Source organism: Seriola aureovittata, chromosome 20, assembly GCF_021018895.1.
Source record: "Seriola aureovittata isolate HTS-2021-v1 ecotype China chromosome 20, ASM2101889v1, whole genome shotgun sequence".
NCBI lineage: Eukaryota > Metazoa > Chordata > Actinopteri > Carangiformes > Carangidae > Seriola > Seriola aureovittata.
Window position 1 is genome coordinate 1,934,020 of NC_079383.1, and position 19,404 is coordinate 1,953,423.

General features: G+C 39.6%; 1 protein-coding gene across 3 annotated transcripts in view; it reads right to left on the reverse strand.

The window, feature by feature from the left end:
* LOC130161248 (E3 ubiquitin-protein ligase HECW1) overlaps nt 1-18,239 on the reverse strand; it is a 67,607-nt gene extending 49,368 nt beyond the window's left edge. For 2 of the 3 annotated variants that reach the window (XM_056364398.1, XM_056364396.1), the window contains exons 1-4: nt 18,062-18,239; nt 4,966-5,287; nt 3,859-3,966; nt 527-621 (exon numbers count right to left, since the gene is read on the reverse strand). In XM_056364398.1, the coding sequence (XP_056220373.1) occupies nt 527-621; nt 3,859-3,966; nt 4,966-5,287; nt 18,062-18,091 (555 nt within the window). In that variant the 5' untranslated portion in view covers nt 18,092-18,239. Of the gene's footprint in view, nt 1-526; nt 622-3,858; nt 3,967-4,965; nt 5,288-8,603; nt 8,662-18,061 lie in introns of all 3 variants that reach the window. The other variant, XM_056364397.1, reaches the window with a different exon arrangement.
* Nucleotides 18,240-19,404: the final 1,165 nt, after the last annotated feature.

Sequence of the window (19,404 nt, forward strand, 5' to 3'; positions counted from 1 at the left end):
ATTTCAAATGGATAAAAGCTCATTTCACTGTAGAGCTGCGCGCAGCACAATGATTCATCTAACCCCCCCCCCCCACACACACACACACACACACACACACCACTACTAGCATAACACAACTGAATCACCAACATAAATGTTGGCAGTCACATTGCATTGTGGGTAATGTAGGCACCAGGAGGAGGAAGGACGTGTTGAATAAAAAAGACGAGATCTCTGGCTCTGGTTCTCTTGTATGTTACAGGAGTGGATTGATAAATGTTTTTTAGTGTGTTGTATTGACGGGTTATTGCTGCATGTGTACACATCGCTGTACACACTCTTCTTCTACAGTCATCTGTACTTTCAGCAGAGTTATAGGTGCAGCTTAACTTCAGGAGTAGCTTCCTCACCACTAAGCCTGACTGACATGACTGACATAAGAAGCTAGACCGCCTCTTCCACGAGACACAAGATACTGAGTGACCCACAAATCTGAGACAGCTGCATGTGTCAAAATAAAGTCAGGAGGTGTGGAGTGACTCACGGGTGCAGGGCCCTTCTTGATGGTTACGGTGGGCGTCGTGGCCCTCAGTGCTCCGGTAACACCGTGGTAGTATCTGAAGCACACCTGGGTCTCAGCTGAGGAGGACACACAAACACACACACACACACACAAATGTGTTGGAAAAGGGAGGCGGCCATGATGAAACAAGCATTAGTTTCAAATCTTTTTCATGTGTTTTTTTCATCACTTCCTGTTTGATGTACCCATGTGACTGAGTGATGTAATCTGACATGTCCTTCGTAGCTTTTAAATGTTTTACACAGCTAAATTAAATTTTCAATTTGTATATCATCATCTATTAATGGTGACTATGTCGTATTACATAAAACATTTTTCATACTTAATTAAAGTTAACATTTTAATCAAGAAATTAAAGTTAAGAAAAAATACAATTACACAATAATAATATAATAATTTTTTAAGGTATTTCTTTTTTGGGGGGACATTTTTTTGTGCCTCTATTTGACAGGGAAATTGGAGAGAGGCAGGAAGTACAGGAGAGAGTGTGGGGGGAGAGACATGTAGTAAAGGGCTGGCTGGGAGTCGAACCAGGAACCTGCTGCTCAGGGCTCATTTCGCCCATATGGCACGTGGTCGCCCCATTATACAATCATTTTCAATATTCTACATCAGTGATAGTCGATCGGTGACAACTATCATTTCTGGGGCTCCACAGTCTGTTGGAAAATAGGTGAAGTAGAGCAAAAAAAAAAAAAGCAAAATGCTTGGGGGACACCAGCAGATTAAGGTCATAGTAAAGCTCCATGTTTTTCTGCTTGTTTGGCCAGACTCACTCAGATGGTTTGACAAGAAGAAGCATGGGAGGTGACTGGATATGCTGCACAGAGCTGGGCCTGCTGTCTGGTGTGTGTGTAAAAAAACATAGCTACTCACCTGTATTCGCTCAGCCTTGAATAATCTGATAACACTCACATTTATCTAAAGTCCTCAGTTTAATCCTTTAACAAAGGACAAGCTCAGAGAGAACCTCATTACTCATTCACTCATGCTGGTGACAACATGAAGTGAAGTCATAATATGTAGATTCACAGTCTACTTTGATTGGGTGGGTGTAATCATCTCTGCTGTCTACTCTTTTTATTTAGAAATGGTAAATACAACACCAAAAATCTCACATCACCGAGACTCCAACTTGGTTTTAAGTGGATGACGAAGCATTTTTTTTAATTTTTTACATTTGTAGTAGAAAAGGTTTTTATAAACCAAATGTTTTCATCTCAACCTCAGAGAGGAGAGTGTAAATAAAAAAAAAAAGAGAATAAACTGGTCATATATCGGAGTTAATTGGATAGACATAAAAGATAAAGTTATTCTCACAATGTAACCCAAGTGAGCATCATCTCACAACAAATCCCATTCTTATTAATTCTGAGGAAATAGGAACTAAAATTATTTGTAAGCAGTCACAACTATGTACAGAGATATTCTTCCCTGTGGCACAATCCTGATGTTTATATCGGCAAACAGCTATATACAGGAAGCGGTGGAACTATAATGACATACACTACTGGTGACAGACATTTATGACCTATGAATATTTAATCCAGCCAGTCAGTCTCCAGAGTAAAGAACGGTTCTACAGATAACAAACTGTATAAGATCTGGGTTCAACAGTGTCACAGACAGTCAAACTATCTTTTATAATAATAATAATTAAACAATTTTATAATTAATGACTCATCCGACATGAAGTGTGTATCTGACAGAAAGAATTTCAAGCTTTGGTTCAGGAAATCCCACTGACGCCCACTTTATGTTTATTATGACACGAAATGAGAAAAAAGGTTTTTCTTGCAACACTTTTCTTATATAACAATAAAAACTTAGATTTTAGAAGAACAGCATCAACAACTAAAACTTTTCAAAAAATGGGGGAGAAAAAAAACACCACAAACCACAGTTGGAAATACACATTTTTCCTCTGGCAGTGATACCTGAAGTTCTCTTAATCTGAACAGTTTAACATAACAGCTTCATAACAGCTGTAAAAGCCTCCTCCACCTGCGATAGAAAGGTCGGTGTTACTAAAATGGAAAACACCTGGGCGGCTTTACGCTGATTTATTTATTTATTCTGTTTCACGTGCATCCATTTAGTCTCTCTCTCTCTTCGTGCCCCTAAACGCAGCAATTGTGCAACATTCGTGACTGTCAGCCTGCGCCCACTTTCTCTGCGTTTCCCTCTAATGATCTGCTTCTGCAAGCAACCCTTTTCCAGAGACTGGTTCTTCACATGCTGCAGCAGCAATATCCCACTTTGTTGTTAAAGACAGAATCTACTGTAAACACACCACAGGGAAGAACACTTGGCACAAAGACTGGAGGATATTTTCTGGTATAATTTAGTGAATGAACTTACGTTTGACCATACACTGTCTACAACTGAAGGTGCTTCACATCTGACCTCTTCGGTGCAGTTCAAACAAACTCTGGTGTCTTTGTATATTATCACCTTATAAAATTCTTCTGGCTAACGTGTTAGCAAACAGTTGCCTCGTTCAGCAGCAACATTAGCATTCATTTAGCATCATGTTTCTGGCCGTCTGGTGAATCTAACTCCAACATTTATTCTCTTTAAGATGTTTCAGTCTCCACCAGCTTCTGGGGAAAATACCTGGCTCTTTAGCTGCTAAATACACCACTACGTTCACCAGCTGGTTGCCAACATTGTCTGCTGCTTGGTGCTGAGCAGGTGATGGACACTGTGAGGAGACTGAGTTAAAACACTGAGCCAGAAACCAGTGAAGATATACTGTATAAACACATCAGATACAGTAAATTGACCTGCTGTCTGTCTCCAGAATTTGATTTCCCTGTGTGGATCCATGTAGTGCTGATGACTCAGAATGACATCACCAGAACTGTCCAATAAATAAGTGGCCCTGAAAAACCCTCAGTGTATTTTAGGGCCGGTTTCTCAGATGTTTTGTTTCATCATTACAGCATGTACAACACCTTTAAGCAGAGCCACTGACTGTGTTCATATTTCAGAAACAATGTGACTTTAATTTATAGAAATAATGCACTTTAATGTCTTTTGACTGAGCCTACACTGATGTGACAGACTGCAAGTGAAGGGCGGAGCCGTGATTCTAAACAGAAATGGGCAAAATGTCATTATAAAACAGCGAACACGACTTGGATTAAATAGTAAAAATGATTTAACTCTACATTGTAGGCTGTTAGTGGAAGATTAACTAGAGCAGAATTTAATGAGAAAATCATTGCCTTGAGGGAAAACTGTTTTCTGCTCAAATACAAAAAGCAGAGGATGGTTTTTATATTACTTACATTCACTGAAGTGAGAGCTGCAGTCAATTTTCCAAACGATCTGTCCCTTGTGAGAACCGTTGATTCCTCGGTTCTTGTAGTCCAGAAAGTTCTCAGACAAAGCCTCATCTGGAGAGAGAGATGAACCTGATGAAACCGCACTTCTACTTCAAACCCAAAGAATCCTTTGAAGAAGTATGTTTTATATGTCACACTCACAATATGATAAACTGCATTTAATGCTAACATTTGCTAATTAGCACTAAAGTACAGCTGAGGATGATGGACATGTCATGAGCTTTGAACGGTCAGGAGAGCAAAGTTATTAAAGTTCATTCACTGGTTGACAATTATTGTTTGTACCAAAATGTTGAGATTTTTTAATAGAATCCAACAATGTCAACCTCAGCTGATGTTAGAGCAAAAGTCAGAGGCATCTATCCAATAGCTGTCAAGTTTATTCACTCAGAACCCCAAATGTCAATTTCATGAAAAGCAGAAGAAAAGTCAGGAGATCAAAGTCATTAGAGCTAATCCTCTGAGCACCAGTCGTTTGTAGTAGACATTTCAGTCTGGCCCAAAGTGGTGGACCGACCAACGGACTGACATTACCATAGAGCCGTGCTGCTAGCATGGCTAAAACCACAAGTTGTATTACTTGCCAGTGTTAATGTAAAATATCTGCATATAATGTGACACATTTTTTACATTTTTTGGTGGTTAATACATTATGATTTATGTATCGATAAAAAATAGCCTGTATATATAAATGGAAACAAACAGGATTACAAACAAAAGATTGATGGCAAACCACAAACATGGGATTTAAACACCACGTTAGAGTCCATGAGACCCCCAGCTTAGGTAGACACTGTAACCAACATAACTGCTGCTGCTGGCGGGTGGAAAACCAGTGAGGAACGTCTTTGGTTTCACACTGGAACACCAGCAAACTGGGTGAACTGGTTCAGGTGAATTGGCGAAAAGGGGTTCCCAACATGAACAGGGCTTTAGTGAGGATACTAAAGTCTGCTGTATGGAAGTTACAGGATGAAGACCGTACTTGTAAACTTATCTCGTATCAATCAAACTCTAATATTCAACGTCATCGTGTGATATCTCACTCACCAACATGATACATTCCGATCCAGTCTCCGGCATCCACTTCCTCCTTGATGTCCCATGTGATCACCAGGTCTTCAGACTGGCCGATGGTGTAATGGGAGGAGCTGATGGTGAGGGTGGAGCGGGCGTCTGGGGAGACCAGATCAGTGTCACTGGTGGACCGCGACAGCCCCAGCATGAAGGCCTCCTGGTTCAGACCGTTGACAGCGTAGGAGTCTGGGCCGTAGCTGTGACGAGCCGCATCCTTACAGCGCTGGCGGGTCTGGCTGCTGCGGGTTGGGGAGGCCATGGCTGCCAGGGCCAGGAACCGATTCTGGTACAAGTTCTGCAACAAAACACACCGAGAAGCTTTTAGCTAAATGAAAAGTAAAAAGGATTTGGTCGGAAGTCAAATGAGAGAACAGCTAATATTTCTTCTGTAATCTGTGATGTTTCCATTTAAAAGCTGCTTGACAATGTTGTTTTTCACTCCACTCACTTGGTGTCTAAAAAGCACAGAACCAGTGTGTACATCTAATTGATTTAGCAGCTTGCTTTTTTAACAGTGACTTGCGTTTGAAAAGACAGCTGCTAAATCATTGCTAACTCAGCCTGTCACCCATCCTGTGTCACTGCAGAGACCCCCCCAATCCCCCTTTGTGCCAGTACAGACAAAATCGTGTTATCACAACTTGTAACTACAGTGAATCGGTCAGACCTCACCTGGTTATCAAGGTCAGTTTAAAGGTGGTAGTAGCCAATGAGGAAAACACAGACGCACAGATCCTATAATATTAAACTGATTCTGTGGCTAGAATAAACCCAGTGTTCAGTAGCCACAGCAGAACATCCTATCTTATCATAGGATACATTAAAATCAAAATAAATGTGTATAAAGTGATGAGGTATTAATATAATACTGATGACAGGGCAATATCAAAGCTGTGATATTTCTAGGTCACTATAAAGATATTAGATAAATATTATCAGTAAGTACATTCACTCAAGTTCTGTACTTAACTTTAACTATAAGGTAAACATTGTACTTTCTACTCCACTACATATATTTGGTAACTATGGTTACCAAATATACAGAACAGTACATATTATGAATTTATATGCAAAACATATAATCAGTTTATTAAATATGATATATTTTTATAGATCAAATTATAGAATAATATAGAATATCATGATATTTGGGCTGGACTGTATCGAGATATTAGTAAGTGAGTAATTTTATGTTATAGTTTCGCTACTTAAGTAATACATCTCTGAATAATATAATTCATCTCCTGCTGCCTTCATGAAATATATTAGGCACTGGCAATAAAATATGTCATGATTACAACTGTTATTTTATAGACATAAACTTTGATGGATCTCAGTGCTGAAGCTGCAGAATTTACAGTTACAGAGAAAGTTCTGTGCAACTGGGATGAGGTTCACGTTATCAGTTCGCTGACATGCTGGTAACAGGGACAACCCATGTATATTATTTTTAATTTTCCCCATTTTTTTAATCTTTTACTGTCTGTTTTGCACACACCATATTCAATCTAGCCACCAGGGACGACAGGTTAAATTAGAAAAAAGAGAACTGGATCTGCTGCTGTGAGAGCCAAGATACAACTACATCAGCATTTTAGAGTAAAGTTGGTGACTCTGTCCTGCTTTTTATTGGATTTGGGGATGTTAGCACATTAAAGCCATCACATTATGGAGTCATCCTTAGCATATTCTACAGTCTTTTGTGGGGTTCCTGTTTTAAAAGGTCAGCTTCAGACAGTTTTCTTTGCCAACTCATTGATTTAGCCTTAATTAGCTGGTTAGCTAAAGCTAATAAGATCTGCCACCAACAGCTGTCAATTCAGTTGACATAATCAATGGCCATCAGCCACAAATGAGAAGTCTCGATTTGTTTACTTCTATGTGAAATCAAACACCCATTGTTAAGAAAAAAGAATTGTGAGTGGTAAATCTGCCACCATTGTTATTGTAAACTGTAAATGTGCTGTGAGAGCGGAGAGCTCGGCAGGCGTTGCAGCAATGAGTAAGTGGAACAGAGCTTAGTTGAAGGATCAATTGTGTAGCCACACACAAAAGATTCACAGGAAACAATGCATACCTGCACTGGACATGATGTTGAAGACAGAAGCCAGAGCATTCACCTATTTGACATAATTCAGACAACAGCACAAAAACAACTGTTTATGACACTGTCTTCTTTGGGTTGCTTCATTAAAACGCTATTAATAATGTCAGGCTACAGCTTGTTTGGCTGCGCTGCAAACACATAGAAGCTGCTCTTCTATTGTTGCATTTCTGACAGATTAACCTCCCCACGCAGGTCAATATGTGTCAAGCTGAAATGTCAATTGAATCCATCCTGCCAAATCAACCAAGAGTGAAATCTTAGGGATTGTAATTTTCAGGGACAAAGATTATTCAACATCTGTGGGTGTGGTTTATTACACAAGGACATATACATTCTCCTTTGTTGGCATAAAAACATTGGATGAAACACAAAAAGTAAAAAGTCTCCTGAAATATAAATTCTGAAATAAAGTGCAGTACTATGGGTGGACAGGATAAAACAAACACTTTAACAGTAATACAAAAAATGTAACTAGCAGCCATGCAACAAACACTGCATCTTTTTTTTTAAGTAAATTTTTTGGCCTTTTTTATGCCTTTATTTGATAGCACAGTAGAGAGAGACAGGAAATGGGGAGGCAGAGAGAGGGGGAATGACAAGCAGCAAAGGCCGTCCGATGCGGGACTCGAACCGGGGCGACTGCAGTGAGGACTGTAGCCTCTACACATGGGGCGCCTGCTTAGACCACTACTATTTCACTAGTTTTCAATAGATGTTACAGATGTTTATGTTATTGTGTCCACCCCTGTATTCGTTGGCAATAAAGAGAAGTTCAGGTTTTACTGTATAATGTAACTGAAGAAACAGTAAATATATAAATACATTAATAAATACATTTTCCTGTGGTTGTTCTGTTCCTACAAAATCCACTGACTTGATTGGTAATCCTGTTCATAATAAACTGGCTTCTGTTGATGAAGGTAGAAACCTATCAACATTGAACCTTTCCAAACGTGGTTTAAAAGGTGTTGCATGATCCATGAGGAGTTCGGTGTCTGTTCAGCGTGGACACTGTGATCACTGCAAGATGCGGCATCATTATCAGTGAGTCCCAGTGCAAAGGGAGAGAGTTTTCCGTCCTGGCATCTCAGATCAGATCAGAGAGTGTTCCAGTTAGAAAGGAGCTTCAGGGCACGACTCAGCCAGCCTTGATGGATCGGTCTAAATGCTGAAGCACTGTGTGCGTGCAGTTGGTGATGGAGAAAGGTTATCTGCACGCACAATGTTTTAATGTATAGGCTTGTGTCACGCTTGTGATATAAATATTAGTGAAAAGTATATTGTTTTTTAAAAGAATTTGGCAAATTTTATCCTGAATTTGATCACATTTAAAGATGTTTAACAACAGAGCAAAATGTATGAAAAGATACATCACTGATGGAGCCAGATATCAAAATCCCGTAATGGTTGAATCTGGCAGACAAACTGGGCGTTTGATGGTGGTAAGCACGAAATGAGAAGGTGGTGGGTGATTGCGGTGGCGGGTGGGAGGGGGGGCACTGACCTTGAAACTACAGAGCTGCATCAGCATAATGACCAGTCAACCCAAAGCAGACCAAAACCTAAGGGAAGTGGGAGGAGAAGGGTGGTGTGTTACAAAACCACAGAACAAAAAGCAGAGGCAGTGAATGTAGCAGGTGAAAGTCAAGTATGGCATCTGTGTGCACTCATGTTAGAAAAGGAACAAAAACATCATCATCGTACTTTCATACTTCATCTTTGTTAGATAAAAATATGAATAATTGAAGGAGCAGACGCACAGACGAACAAACAACAGGAAACACAGAGACAAAGACACTGAGACCTCTCCACAGACACATGGAGACACACAGCTATGAACAGACAACATCAGCCTCGAATGATGCTCAACTGAAAACATATTCAACACAGCAACAGAAACATCTGATCAGTTCTCATGTGCATCGGTGGATGGTCACATGGTTTGCATTGCTGCAGCTGAGAGGAAGCAAGCCTGCAAAGGAAGAAGGGATTAGCAGGAAGATGGTGAAGTATCCTTTCCTTTGAAATGTGACTTGTCCATTAACGTGGTTCACCTCTGTGATGAAGGATATGATACAATATGCATTCACTGTATTCAACAATACTACACTGTTTGTTTGTCTGAGGAACCTTGACCTTCGGTTGATTTAAAGCAGCTATATTCAGTGTTTTAATAATGTAAAGGGGTCCCTCACATTGATCACCTGAATCTGCAGCTCCCCTCAGCTTTATGGAGCTTTGAGTTTCAGCCAAGCATCAAACTTCCGGGACTGAACAATGAAGTCAACACAGGAGTGACAAAAGCTGCAGTTCCTCTAATGACCACTAGAGTCTGGTTCCAACAGTGAGTCAATCCCCATAGACTCCCATCTTAAAATGTCCAATTTTACAGCAGAAATAAAAATGTTTACAGCCTGGTACAAAAACAGTTTTGGTCTCTAGAGCTAATTTCCTCCTGCATGACAACTGTTTATATAACTCACCTGCTTACATTTTATTAAGGACTAAAGTTAAGGAGAATTGAGGGTGTGGCCTCTTTGAGTGACAGGTGGGTGAACGTATGCACCAAAGTCTCGGCTCCACACATGCCATACCTCTTTGTCCATTTATGAATAAGCTGGGAGTTAGGGGCGGAGCTTCAAAACCACTCTTTAGAAACCTGTGGGTGGCGTCATGGAGGTAACCTTTTCAACCTTTATTTACAATCTGCGGTTTCAGCTCATTGGTTAGCTGTAACGACCACAAAGTTATTGTTTTGGATTTCTGTCACCGCTCTCAAAGCGTCGTTTTCGCCACAAGTCATCTGTTTTCAGAGAAAAAAGTATGAAAAGCCGCGGTCAACACCCTGCTAAGCAGCAAACAGCAGACAGACACAGTCAGAGAACAACAGATATTTCCCCCAGGAGCTGGTGGAGACCAAAAACACAGCTAAAAGAGAGGGAATACTAGACTGGATATACTGGAGATTCATCAGGTGGACACAAACACCACTTATTCCCCTTTTCCACCCGGAAAAAACCTGTAAACTCCCGCTAACATCTGGCTTTTGTCAGCAATTGAAAAAGGGAACAATCAGCATTCACACTCAGGTCAAAAGACTCACATGGAGCACCAATCCAGGGATGAGAGTCTGCATGGCGGCTAACAGCTCACTCTTTCTCCCCTGTGTCTGTGTGTGTGCTCTGTAACTGCATGTGATGATGTTGCTCCCTGCAGTTGTGTGTGTGTCCTCAGTCTGAAAGGTGTTTTCTTTTTTTTAGCGGGTTTACCCATACTTAAAAAAAACCCTTATACCCACTAATATTGGTGTAAAATGATATCATTGGCCCTTCTATACTATTTCAACATGGTATCTATTATATTTTTTCTATCATGAATCTTTCAACTATCCTGTAACAGACTCCAGCAGTGTCTGTGCCTGCTGTAGCTTCAACTACCAGCAGAGGTGAGAATACAAATGTATGGACTCGACAGCGTGCACAGTGTGACACACATATGCAAATAAGTAAGAGCAGATTTTTTATATCTAGCTACACGAACACATACGCATCGCAATCTCAGGGGAAATGTCCCCAGTTGTTCTTCCCACTTGTTCTGACACCCGCATAATTAACCGGTTTAATTGCGTTCAAGACGACATGATTATTAATTCAGTGCACATGTAGAGCAAAGAGTTTGGGTGCGACTGAGAAGTCACCGCTGGTTCTGAGATGATCCAGTACTACGGCTCAGTGATGACCTCCATAACCCCTCTGAGGTAGTTCTCCTCCTTCAGCTTATTGTTCAGTCTCAGTAACTATAGCAATGATCTAATTACTGCTGTCCACATCAACCCTTGACTCTGTGGTTGCTCCTGTTCCACCCTCAGTGAAAGCAGATATGCACTTTATGTGGTGAAAAAGATTTTAGTAGTGATGCTACTGTATAGAGATTGATGCATTACACTCATTTTCATGATTCTATAGGAGAATACTAAACACATATGACACTGGATATCTTGAAACTCCTTGGGGAGTCTCCACTGGTTGCCTGGATACCTCTCGGTGACAGCAAGACTCCATGAAGTCCCATATATAAACCACTTTAGAACCACAACATGTTGTTATTACTGTTGTGTATGGATTTAACAGACTGTATGTGCACGGGTTAAACAAACAAGATATAACATGTAAATCTTTGGGCTTTAGAGGTGCTGCTAGGTGTGTTCTGTTACCTTTGGTCAGAGCCAGGTTAGCTGTTTGCCTCTGCTTCTCAATGCTAAGCTAAGCTAAGCTAACCAACTCTTCTTCCTGTGTCTCCCTTTTTAGTTACTTTAACCAGACCATTTGTCAAGTGTTTTCATATTATCAGAGATAAACAATGTGTCCAAAATCCATACAACATGCTAATTCTATACAGTTTGTACAACATGCTTATCGTCATGGGAACAGGAATGGTTCTGCTACAGCATACATGATGCCAGTTTTATTATTAGTTTTGGATTTATAGTTCCCATGTTTTGGGGAATGTGTTTTGAGCCTATGTTTGTTTACATTTATGAAACTTGGCAAAATTAAAAGTATGCCGAATTAGCTATTAGCAGTTCCTGTTTGCAGCATGAATGAGGATGTACAGACAGGAGTGTCTTTTCTATATGATTTCTATGGGTTCTACATTGGAGATAATGATATCCACAGAAGGTGTCACGCTGGACCTAAAATCATGTGTATGTATTCAGATGTGACTCGAGGAAGAGGTGGTGCACTATGGGATTTAAAGTACTTTAACTGCCTTTATGATCCGAGTGTCAGAGCCACTGCTGCTGCTAAAAGAGCCAAACTACAATAACTAAGTTGTCATTGTTTTTTGAAACACCAACATGTATCCATCCTTTTCAGCTCACACTGTATATTTGTCTCACTTTGTCTCGCAGCCCCTCGGGAATGCACAGCTCACTGTTTAAAATCTCTGATCTACTACAACCTTTGTCACTCAGCTGTGGCCAAGCTTGACAGAACGGGGTTAAGAGCAGAAGGTTAAGTTATTGTGTCCTATTTATCATGCACCTTGCTGTGTAGTGGAAGAAAATGATGCTCCTGTCTCATCTGAATGTAGGACTTTACAGTGTAGATGTTGCATTGCTTTTAAACTGATTTCTTTATGGGTCAGAGGGTGTGTAAGGGTGTTGTTAGCCAGACATACAGCCTCCAGCGCAACATGAAACTCAGTTCATAGAAGATGGATGCATTTAAGGAAATAAATGTGGTTGAATACAAAGAGCATCTGCCATCTCCTGTCCTCCAGCGGTTATCAAACTACTTTTTTGGCCTCGTGCTCAGCCTGGTTTTGTGCAGCCACCTTTGAAAACTCGGGTTAGACTAAGCCAGTCATTTCAGAGAGAGTCAACACTCTTCACAGTCAGTTTACACATCACTGTTTACAATTCACCACCACAGCAGAGTGTGAAGTCACTGCAGAAAGGCCTCATGGCCGTTAGCTGCTGGCAGCAAGAAAACTGTGACTGTGTTGAATTCAATATGAAATCATCTGTCATAAAAACATCTTTCACAAGAAGTTAGCATCTTAATAGTTCACGTATTCTTCTTCTTGAGAATAATAATGTTATTTGTAATAACACATGATAATTAAAGATATTGTTATTTTATTATATTATTTTCTTATTATTATTATTATTTTTATTATATATTATGGCATCTTGAACCCAGCACAACAAAAGAAAGACAGACTTGCGGGCACTAATTCCTTCTGATAAACTCTGTGTTTATGGTTTATTTCTCCCTGTTGTAGAATAATGCTAACCCCAGAAGTGACTGGTACTAACTAATAAGCTTTACTGGTGCGATAACTACCAGGCATCCATCACATAAACAGACTGAAATGTGAGAAGTCAGTGCACCAATCAGCTGCAGGCTCCATATACAGAATTAAAGACTGAGGTGAAGACTAAACTTTTAAAGATAATACCAGTGTATTTTCATTTATTTCTGTTGCCATTAAATCCACCAGTCACTACTAATGTATCCTAATTCCCTGAGGTGAAAGATTCCTACTGTTTTCAACAAAACTAATAGTCTAAGCCCTGATAATTGCCCCGTAGAGGCAGAAATGTTCATTACATGCCATGATATTATGGTTTTCAAAAGGAACCAACAACATGCTGATGATTTCAGTGGGGATAAAAATATACTATCTTTGTCCCGTGGGTGACTCAAGGTTTATTCTGTGATAACATCATATAGAAGTTTCCATTACTGTCACTTTTTGATTTGTTAATACCATTCACATCATAAATGCAACTGTGAAGATTTCGATATCCGCTGAGCATTGAGGGAAACGTCAGCCTGATTCTGGTGCTCTAAGTAAATAACTCTAACTGTTTGCTATTTTCATCATTCACACTGTATTATAGCCGAACAACCAGCATGCACATCATTGTAGTTCACGACTAAACAAACGCTCATTCAGTGTGTAAATTACAATGGAAAATTCAACAATATGAGGTGGCTAATTGGACTCTTTCACCACTGCCACACTCCATTAGAAATGATGTGACTGTGGTGTTTATTGTCCCTGTTGCAGGATAAATGTGTGGGACAGATTTCATGGTAACATGTCTGTTTCACTATGATGTTTTTCTTGAGATTTTCTTCGAGCTTTATAGTTGTTGTTATGTAGCCCAGAGCCTCTAGTCTCACGCAGAGATGAGGAGTGGCCCACAGAGGTCTGGACAGCTCGCTTCTTTCTAACTCCACATCCCCTGATTGTGGTTTTCAAGCCTGCAGTCTTCAGACCTGACCCACGCTGACTCCAGTGACATTTATCAGACTTCACATAACTCCCTCTGGAGACACACAAGGCTTTATACCTACAACTTTTTCCACATACACAGAAGTACTCAGCAACATCTGGAAACACACACACTGTTGACATTGTGTAATCCAATTTGTTACTTTTCTATTTTAAGTTCTGGGGCTCATTTAATTCAAATAGCCAAACTCATCACGATCATTTCTGCACTCAAGAGTATAAGGAGCTTATAATACGTCCTCTAATGTAATTCCCTATAGTGTATTTGTAAAGCTGGCAGTCATGTAGCAGTCACTGCTGCCTTAATGAGGAAATGAAATGGTGATGCTTACACAAAACTGTGACTATTTGGCCCATCGTATCTTACCACACAGAAAAAGAACTGGTCATCCCTTGTCTTAGCCTGGTCACCTCTATGAAAACTGCTGGGATCCCCCACTGGCAAGAAAGTAAAATAAAATAAAATAAAATACAAAGTCACTTTATGGACACTCCTGAGTTTTACCCACAATGCCAGATCCATATTGCTCTATTATGGATGTGGCATTGTCACAGGCAAACTGACAGTGTGTGACAGAGCTGCTGTTTCACACCTACAGCAGCACAGAACAACAACTAAAAGCAGATATACTGTATACTGGTGCTAGTCTGCTAGCAGGTGAGTATTTCCTGTTTCTGAGACAAAATTATCCACAATGATTGTAATTTGTTATTATGGAAACTACAGTATGATACAGGCTTGGGCAATAGCTCAATTCAGTCCAGCCCAAATATCAACATATACAATATTGTTGTGGTTGTATTTTATGTTTCAGATTTGTTTTTTTTTAGAATAATGCATAATTATATTATTGTATTTGTGCAAAAATTGCAAAACTGGAAAAAAGAATTCTCCAATATTATGAAAAATATCACATATGACAGGAAATATTCGATATCAAATATCGACCCAAACCTACTATGATACAGCTGACATCAAGCAAATCAAATCTCTGGACAGTTGTTCTAAAAATAAAACAACAATAAAACAATTCATATTCCAAGGCTGGCTTCCACAAAGACCAGTTAAGACGAGTCACAATGCATCCAAATCATCCAAAACACAGGGAGGAGATCCCCTTCTGTGCTTCATGCTGTCTGCTGTATATCTCAGCACAACACACTGTAAATCAATACAGTTCTATATACAGCTGCTGTATGATGAATGCAGTTGCTTCTGTAAGTGTCTGTCTGTGCTTTTTCTGCAACTTGACTCCCTGTAACATCTTTACAGGAACACACATTAGTTTTGGAGAGAGTGCTCAACCCAACAGGGTTTCTGTATTAACATCATTCTTTGCTCCACACTATCACTTCATCATAAGGCGGCAACTAATGCTTATTTTCACCAATGATTAAATAACGTTTGGCCTTACAATGTCAAACAATAATGAAAAATAAAAACAACTCCAGGGCGCAAGGTGATAAATTACTGGTTTTGTCCAACAAACATTTAACTGTATTATATTGAATTAACTGTCATATTAGACAAAGAAAAGTAGCTAATTTTCTCATTTGAGAAGCTGGGATTAGTCAGTGTCTCACATTTTTGTTTAAAAATAATTAAAAGGATATGATCGTAGTTATTAAAATAGTTGCAGATCAACTTTCTCTTGATTATTTCTTTCTTTCTTTCACTGTGATCATGAACTCTACATTAGCACTTTATGATGAACTACATGGTTTTTTTCTGGCTTGATGAGAGAAGGAAAACAGGTTGGGTTAAGTTGGGTTTTACTTGCCAACAAACATTGATGCACTTAATATAAAAAAGTCAATATGAATTTGCAGAAAATAAAAGATCTGTAAATTTCCAGGAAAAATTAAGACCGTCCCAAATTAAAGAAGTAAAAGACATGCAGTAATTTAACAATGAAAACAGGCTCTGAGCCTCTCTTCTAAATGGCTGACTGCTTTCTGAGTGATCCAATAAAAATATAGAAGATTTCAGGTAAAACACTCAGAGAAACTAAATCCTGCAAGGTTTGGATGGTGGGTCCAGGTGGGCGGGGCTTGGTGACTGCTTTGTTGTGACATCACAAAGTTCCAGAAGTCCTGACGGCTGGTTTTAAGGCTCAGTTTCTGAATACAGGCTGTGTCCATTACAACCTAGACCTGCTTTATAATCAAACAACACATCGACAATCACCATTATAGAATATGGGACCTTTAAATGGATAGATGATTAATTAGATTATTTGATGCATCGACAATAAGTTTATTGGAAACAATTTAATAAATTTTTTCACTAATTTTTCAAGCAGAAATACAAAACATTTGCTGGTTTCAGCTTCTCATAAGTAAAGATTTGATAGATTTCTCTGTTTAATATGATTGTAAATTGAATATGGTTGGGTTTCAGACTGTTGGTCATAAGGCACATGCAAATTAAAGCGTTTTTTTGGACACTCCATTGACTACTTTATTGTGATATGAATCTACATATTCATCAATAATGAAAATAATCATTAGTTACAGCCATCATCTCTAAGTTTCAGTTCTGGTGAATGTCAGAGTTAAGAGTCACCACACAGTGCCTTATTATTTTGTTCATGCTTCAAAGTCTGTGATTAATACAGGGAAAAAAAAGACTGTTGTCAGTTGGCTCTATATCTGTCTGATCAGAGCCAGCGTGGCAAAACATCACAGCGCTGTATATTCTGTACAAGAAGATGAGTCACTGGAAGAAAATAGTCCTTGTCAATGTCAGATTGCTGCTCTGCTTAATTTTCACAATGCACTCGGAACGGCAGCACCAGCACAAAAATCTAATCCACAGAGCTCAGGACATAATGTTTGACAAAAAAGAAGAAAAAAGGCTCAGAGATTTTCAAGTGACAAAACTTTCTATTTCATTACATTACATGTCAAAAGTCGGCCACTGTTGAGGGAAATAAATGGCATGAGTGTGCTACAAGTAAAATATCTGAGGGTGCTCTGGTACACACCTTTAGTATTGTCACAGAACTACGATGCTTCATAGTCTACCTGAGTTCACCTCTGGGACCTCAGCCAACCACTGCAGAGCTTCATGCACTGAAGTGGCTTCATAAACAAGACCAACTTCACACCATCACAAAACCACAGTTTCTCTGCCTGTACTGGAAAACATCATTGTTAACTGGCTCTGTGCCACTGCAAGAGAAGCTGTGCATATTTATGAGAGTGTATTTCCATGTATATTGGTAGTGGTTTGTGCTATCACGGTCACCAGCTGTAGGTCATAATTCACTCACCACCTTGACAACATGACAACCACCATCACTGGTGATGTGTTGCCCAAAGTCTATAAAATCTATATGTAAAAATCTACTAAGTTTTTGTTGCTGCACTTTGGAAAATACATATTTTGAATTTTAATTTTAGCATCTGTTTTCATATAACATCTAGTTTATTATATTTGTTTTATAGGCTACTGCTACTATTACTTGTATGACACCAAAAACCAAAGGAAAACAAAGGGAAAATTCCGGTCATGTGTTGCTCCAGTATTTAAGAGGATTTTGAGGATGGGAATCCCCACACAAAGAGGGAGAAGGGAAGCCTCTCCGTGTATTTACAATCGCAGTACATCCCAATTAAGGCGAAGCTGTGGGGGCCCGACATCTCCAGCGCCAATACATTAGGCCAAACACCATTTAGAAAATTAATTAATTTCATGTTGCGTTGCTCACTGGGAAATATTAAATTTTTACATGACAGATGACTCAAGGTATTCTCATATTAGTAGCCACTCTTTGATTCGGCACACGTCTAATAGCTCACAATGAGCCAATTTACCTTCTTTTATTTGATATTATACCAACTTTTAGGGATGATTTATCTTGCTAGTAGCTGTACAAAATGAGGCTACATCTAAAAAACTATTTCACTGATGAGCTGCTTGGGAGATACATGCTCCATATTTAAGAGAAACACACAGAAAACCATATGTTTTGAAGTAATTTCCTGTTATAGTCACTCAACGTCTTGAACAGGATTTGGCGTAACGTCTCCCCCGATCCGGAGAGGATGACACATACGCTACAGGCTACAGATCGCTGGGCCGCTGCTGGAGACTGGTATGATACGGGCTACATCACCTAACGTTACACAGCAACAATGGAGACGACCTACCTGGGACAAAATTATCTGCCGGTGGATCATTCTCCAAAGGTGAGGGCGAGAGCTCGACGAGGTGCACTCCTGCTAATTCCCACCGAGCTCCATTTCGACGGTTAAAGGGCAAAGAGGAACACAAACAAACGGCGCAGCGAATCAAAGGCCGATGAGGCGAGAGAGCGAGAGAAGCTCCAGTCACATCCTTTCCTCTTTCTCTGGACCAGAGTAAAGCTAGCCAAAATACGACATACTGCTTCCGGTAACGGTCAAAACCTGGAATTTCAAAACCGTGACATGTGAAGGGTTATAACGGCTCGTGGTGTACATTTTTGGAATAGAAATTTATAAAATATTATCAGCATGTCATTAATGCGTCTATAAAAATAATATTGACCCCAAATTCCCTTTTTTAAATCAAATTAGGACTTTGCAACTGAAAACACGCTTTTATTTTGAAGGTTTCACTTCTGGTCACATTCGAGATCAATCTGTGTGACGTGACAGAGCTGGGTACCAGTGCCTTACAGCCAATCAGAAAACGCGCTTCTCTCCTCGCGTGCGCTGCCTCCTCGTCTCCACGCGCCCTCCCACCCTCCTCCACCCACCAACGCAGTCACCACAGCCCCCCCTTACCCCTCCTCCTCTCGTCCATCAGAGCGCTGCAGCTGATGTGAGGAGGCAGAGCGCGGTGGATAGGAGCTTCCTGCTGGAAAATACCCTTCAAAAAATAAGCTACTGGAAATAAATACTATTCACTTCAGCATCCAGGAAGTGCTTTTATCCTGCTAGAGAATACAATTAGCTTTTAGGTGGTAGAATAGAGTGTTCAGCTCAGCTTAATGCAGGAACATACGATTAACCTCAGTTTTGTAAACACTAGCTTTTAGAAAAAAAATATATTTTTTAAATCTCAGCCTATATTTTGTTTTGTACTTCTATATTTTAAGTATAGCTTATAACTGTATCTTAATCTTGAATGACAGACCACTGCTATTGGAATTAAATAAAATCGATCCGTCATTGTGACAAGCAGAAGCATGAAATAATAGTAGCCTATAATATGGAGCTGAATTTAACATTTCATTTGATTATTCCACAGTTTCATGGTTATATTATATACACTGAACAAAAGTACAATTTCTCCATTTTTAATATGCTGAAAGACTTTTTCTCAGCCCACAAAAGACTTATTTCTCTCAAATTTTGTTCACAAAAGTTGTTTCCAAATTCTCAGAAATGATTTTTGAGACAGCTTATGGTAATGATATGACAATTCATTTCATGGGCAACAGCTCTGGACATTAAACATGCCAAGTGCATACTCTCTCAACAACAACAGCAAGGCATTAAGTGGTAGT